At 41.5% G+C, this 6,048-nt stretch overlaps 1 protein-coding gene across 1 annotated transcript in view; it reads right to left on the bottom strand.

Annotated features, from left to right (window-relative positions):
* The window catches only part of SLC36A2 (solute carrier family 36 (proton/amino acid symporter), member 2), a 34,834-nt gene that overhangs the window by 23,764 nt on the left and 5,022 nt on the right, over nucleotides 1-6,048 (bottom strand). Inside the window, exon 5 of the mRNA XM_008577681.1 lies at nucleotides 2,382-2,466. Coding sequence (XP_008575903.1) covers nucleotides 2,382-2,466 — 85 coding nt within the window. The remainder of the gene's footprint in view (nucleotides 1-2,381; nucleotides 2,467-6,048) is intronic.

Genomic DNA, 6,048 nt, shown 5'->3' with positions numbered 1-6,048 from the left:
AGTTAGTTAATATCCTTCCACTAAACTTACTTTCTGCAGAATTCTCCAGAATCTGTTTCTTTTGCTTATAAACAAAAAATCCATCATTTACTGTTTCTCAATTAACCCATACACTTACTGTTTCTTATTTGGGCCAATACCGACATTTTGAATGAGAGAACGCTTCCTTGTGTGAATTGGACCATTTATTGCAGGACATTTAGCAACCCTGGACCCCAACCAAGGAAAGATATTAGCATCCCCCAACCATTGTGATAAACAAGAAACACCCCCTCCTCACCCCCCCCACGCAGTATAAACACCCTCTGGCAAAGTCAGGGGTGGACTGATGGTATCACCCACAGTTGAGAAGCAGCATGACTTAACTGATAAAGTTTTATTGTGCAAGCAATACAATCCTTCACACAACAGTTAGAAACTAGAGTTAAGTAAAAAGAAAATGTAAAAGCATTGATAATCTCAGTACCCATGGATATAGCCATGGTAATACCTGGAATATATTCATATATATATTTTCTGTACACTATCACAAATGACGTGTATCATATACATCCTTTTTATTTTTCAAGACTGAAACCATAGCATACACTCTTTTATTTTGAAATCCTCTTTTCACTTAACAACATATCATGGATACATAAACAAATCAGTAAGTCTTGTCTTTTCTGATTCCTCACTACAGTAGAAAAAATACCTGAAACATTAGCCAGGCATTCAAGGCCCTCCATAAATGGGCCCTATCCAACCTTCAAGTCTTTTCCGCTCCTATGGCCTACTCTTTCTTCTACAGCCAATTGTATTGCTTCTTCTGAGCAAGTCCCATCCATTCCTGCCTCCAGATTTTAGGACATTCCTTTCCCTACCTTGGCTGCCACACTTTTCCTCCAAACTGCTCTTCCAAGCCCAGCTCAGATGCACCCTCCTGAAAGTAGCCTTTCCTGTTCCAGGAATCTCCATGTAGTTCACAATTAAGCACCCTGACCTCAGGGTGTTTTTGGTGGCGCCCTAACCTGTCACCAAAATATCATATTGATTAACTTTTTGTGTTTTAAAACACACCCCACTCAGACTGTAAACTCCTTGAGACAGAGCTTGCCTTGTTAATAAATGCAGATTATAAATAAATGCAGATAATAATAAATGCAGATGATAAATACAGATCTGCAGATATCAGATTGCTTTCTGAAGAGAATTCTGGGAATGTGTCTTAAGAGTCTCCAAAACAATCAGACTGTTTCACTCAGTAATTTTACTTTAAGAAAAATATACTATGGAAATAAAAGGGTGCACAAAGTCGTGTGTGCCACTGCAATAGATGATAGTAGAAAAACAAGGGAAACAAGGGTAATCACACTAGGAGACTGATTAAGTTATAGTCAATTGGTGTGATGGAATATTATGAAACTACCAAAAATTACATTAAAAAGTGTAAAGACATTGCAAAATGCTAGCCAGTTTATATTAAATTAAATTATAACTATGAATGGTTGGATTAAGAATAATTTTATTTTGTTTTGGTTTGTTTGGAGAAGAAATACGGCATAGTGTTTAAGAACTTGAGCTCTGGTATCAGAGGCTTGGGTTTTAACCCTGGCTCTGTGATCTTATGTACATTACAGAGTTTATAACCTCGGTTTTCTCATCTGCAAAATGGGAATAACCACAGTACCTACTCTGATAAGGTCATGGAGAGAATTAAATGAGGAAAAGCATGTAAAATGCTCAGCACTGTACATGACACATAATAGAAGCTAATGCTGAATGCTTACTGTATTTTTCGTTCTTTCTAACTTTTTTGCATTTCTGAATTTCTGGTATTACTGTTATACACAGAAAAAGGGCCCTAAAGAGTAGTTTTCTTTTAAAAATTTATTGATTAAGGATGACCTCTGTGATTACCTGGATTATTTTGCTTAAATTCTTGCAAGATAACTTCTAGGTTAGATTAGAAAGACTTCCAGGGTACAACTCTTAAGCCATAGATTAAGTAGCTAAAGGTAGATAAAGATTATCCAAAGAAGATTAGATATCAAAAAGATGCATATTAATTTTAGAAGCATTAAGTATGATTAAGCTCCAAGGTGGGAGGATTGACAGAATCCAATGGTCCTTCCAGGTCAGGATTTTAGAGACCAATCTTGAGGACAGGTCCAAAATACCAGACAAAGGGTATTGTAGCAAAAGCAACCACACAGAAATTTGTAGATAAGTGAACTGAGGGGAGGCTAGGTTCTTTGAAAACATCTAGTTTAACTTTCTTTGTTGTATTGTTGAGAACACTAGGACCCACAGAGAAGAAGCAATTTATAAAACAAACAACTAGCAAAGGAGTCCCCTTGTCCATGATTTTTTCCCCTCCCACCTTCTCTAGAAGATTGTACCTGTTTTAAATTGTCAGCCAGAAATACAATGTACACACAGCAGAAGCCCATCTGGGTGATAATAAGTAAGAAGCTCACCATATGCCTACAAGAGAGGAGGAAAGAGAAAAACAGATTTGTTACGAAAGAGGTCTTCTGCCTTCTGTCCCCAGGGGTTGGTGGCCCTGTACCAGCACCCTAGGTCCTTCTACCACAATCAACAATGGGGCAGTAAGAAGTGAGGAAACAATAGTTCTTTTTAAAAAATGATTCTCAACCACCCTCAGACTTTCAGCTCAGCAAGTAGTATAATTCTTCCTGGTCGGGAGCCTCGCCTCGTACCTGGCTCTGCAGCATTCCTCGTAATTGACATTAATTGATGTAGGACGGTAGACACAATGTTTTTATTAGCTATCATTAATAAAATAAAACTTTTTCTACCATGTACCCAGCACTCTGTTAGGCACTGAGGATACACAGACAAATAACACATGGTCTCATTCTTCTAGTGGTTTATAGACTAGTGAGTGAGATGGACAAAAATTATTATAATATGACACTAAGGGCCAAGATAAAAAGGGCATTTTATCCAAATTATGGGCAGATGGGAAGGCTTCTTAGAAAAACCAATAAATCGTGAGAATCTCTTGGGAAAGGGAAGAAAAAGAGAGAGAGAAAGAAGAAGAAGAGGAAGAAGGAGGAGGAGGAAAGAACATCTCAGCAGAGGGAGCGGGCAGATTTCTCTGGTGGCCATGTGGATAGAGTCCACTGCAGAGGGAAGACTGAGGGACGGAGACCGGGTGCGGATGCTTCCAATAACGAGGGTGAATATGGCAGCAGCTGGGCACAGACATGACCATCAGGATGACAGAATTAAAGCATTTTAAGAGATATTCGGGAGCCAGAACTTATAGAATGTGGCGATCACCTACATCTTGGGGGAAAGGGAAAGGAAACTATCTCAGGTGATTTATAGGTTTTTGGCTTGGACAACAAAATGAACTGGGAAACTCAGAAGGAAAAACGTGTTTTGGGAGAAGGGGAAGAATTGACGTATTTAGTATCTGAATTGCTGAACATGAGATTCCTACAGGAGACATTCAGGAGACAACTCTATATCAGCGTCTGGAACTGTTGTGTTGCAGGTGATGGATGAAGCCCGGAGAAGGCAGATTCGTGTCGGAAAGTGCAGAGTGCAAGAGGAGAAGGCAATGTTCCAAACCCTGGAGAACACCAACATTTAATAGAAACAAAGAAGCCTACAACAAAGGCAAAGGAGTGGTGAAAAGTGGGGAGGGAAAGCTAGGGGAAAAGAGGTTTAATAGAAGCCAAGTGGGGAGAGAATGTCTGAAGAAGAGAATAGTCAATTGTTCCTCCTGCTCCTGAGAGGTTCTCTAGAGTAAGGGAGGTATAATAAGAAGGTCTTTTAGGACATTGATGGAAAGAACTCAGTAGAATTATAAGGACAGTAAAGCCAGGTGACCCATGAAAGAGGTGTGAATGGATGTGAGAAAGTAAAGTCGGAAGGTGGTCTGTTCTTTCACGAAGCTGGAGTGAAAGACCCATTGTAGACCCATCACCTAAAGCATTACCTGGCATATCACAAGTGTTTGGTAGATATCTGTTGAATAACTATGTATTGAATGTAAGATAGGATGGTGGCTACAGGATGGTTTAAGGTCCAGGAAGCTTTATTTATTTATGTATTTTATTATTTTTAAGATGGAGATACATGAACACATTTGAATGCTGAGAGGAAGAGCCCATAGTAAAGAAGAGATAATTACTGAATGAGATCCCTAAAGGAGCAGGAAAGGCTTCTTTATACACCCAACAATAAGTAGAAGGATTTGAGGGCTCTGGCAGGCAAAAGTCTCCTCTTGCATCACACAACTGGGGATATTGTGGTCGACATCCCATAGACTTCCTAGTCTGCTCATAGGCTGAATTTATCACTTCCATATGTGAGTATGGGCCTTGGGCTAAGGGCAGTGTCAGACCCATGATGCCACATAGACTTCGTTACATGGGCAGGGGCACACCTCAAGTACTGCAGGGGTTTGGATGATCACAGTTCAAGAGAGACTTTGACAATCTAGATGGTGCTCAGAAAAGAGGAGGCAGACGAGGTGGGGAAAGGTCTGAAAACACAGACAAAGGAGCAGATTTAATCCCAAGTACCAGAGGACAAAGGACTTGTTCTTGTGTTACAAGAGAGCTACGAGGTGGGATTTTCAGGGAGAAAGACTTTAGCTCAATAAGGGTTTTTAAAGTATTGGTTTTTTTTCTGTTTTCTTCTCACCACCCTAAGAGACCTCTTCTGCACCTGGCTTCGTGTTTGGGGATTTCAGTTCTGTATCTTCTGCATGAAGGTAGGTTCAAGCCTATATATACCCACTTGAAATTTCTACACGAATGTCTCTCAGGTACCTCAAGCCCAACATGTCTAAAGTAGAAGTCATCAGAAATCTGAGTCAACCTTGACTCTCTCCTTTTCTCTTAATCTTCAGATCCAGTGCATGACCTAGTCAATTTTCTTTGTCCCCACTGCCACCAGCTTGTTCTTAGCCTCTATTGTCACCTGTCTGGACAATGTCAACAGCCTCTTCATGAGTCTAACTAAATCTACCCTGGCTTGCTTACAATCTATTCTCCTCACAGAAGCCGGACAGATCTTTAAATAATGCAAATATGATTACTTCCCTGACAACACCCTCCAATGGCTTTCTGGTTGCCTTTAAGAAGGACTAAAATGTACAACCTGATTGTGCACCTGGCTCCTTTAGTTTCACTTCCTGACTGTGCCCTCAAGCTACCTGGTCTCTCTGTACCTTGAAACTCTCACACGCACTGGCAGGCACTTTCCTGCTCCGGGGCCTTCGCTCCTGCTCTTCCTCTTTCCTGGAAGGCCCTCTGGGCACCTGCCCACTTTCTTCTGGGTAATTCTGCATTTTTCAGGACTCTTCCCTTCAGAACTCATCTCAACAGTTCCATTCTAGGAAGCTCCCACACATGTTCTTACTTGCCTGGCAGCAACCAGTGCTTCTTTCCTTCATTGTACTTATACCGGAGGTTATTAAATAACTGTTCTAAGCTGTTTAGTGTCTGTCTTTCCCACTGGACTGTGGGTTTTGTGAGGGTAAAGCCTTGTCATTTGTCTTATTCTCCATGGTATTTCCAGGGCCTGATACATAGTAGCAACTGGATACATGTGGCTTCATAAAGAGTGAATAATACTAAAGCTTCATAGCAAAGGAATGAGCAGCCCATCACTGGAGGTATGCAAGGAGGGGGCTGGATCAGGGATGTTGCCAACACGCCCCTTGCGTGTGGAAAGCATGACATTCTGACTGCCACAAGCACTGTCTTTCCAGGAAGAAGGCAGCCCTGATAGCGACATCTTCTCCTGCCTCCTACACCTCTGTAGGTAAAGCAAGCACAAGGTACCTTCCCCAGTGCGCATGGTTCCGGAGCCAGGCGCTGGGGCTGGCCTCCAGTCCGTGCATCACCGTATCCCCATAGTCCATGAAGGGCTTGTTAAGCCTGCAGGAGAGAGCACATGCACAGTTGACAAGAGATAGTTTAACCTACAATCACATACTCAGTCAGGAGACACATAGCAAGGAGGGACATAGCCAGAGAGTAGAAAGAACACAGGGCAGAGACCTGAGTTCTAGTTCAGGTTTTC

The sequence above is a fragment of the Galeopterus variegatus genome, unplaced genomic scaffold, assembly GCF_000696425.1.
Source record: "Galeopterus variegatus unplaced genomic scaffold, G_variegatus-3.0.2 Scaffold1562, whole genome shotgun sequence".
NCBI lineage: Eukaryota > Metazoa > Chordata > Mammalia > Dermoptera > Cynocephalidae > Galeopterus > Galeopterus variegatus.
This window is presented reverse-complemented; position numbering and strand designations above follow the sequence as displayed.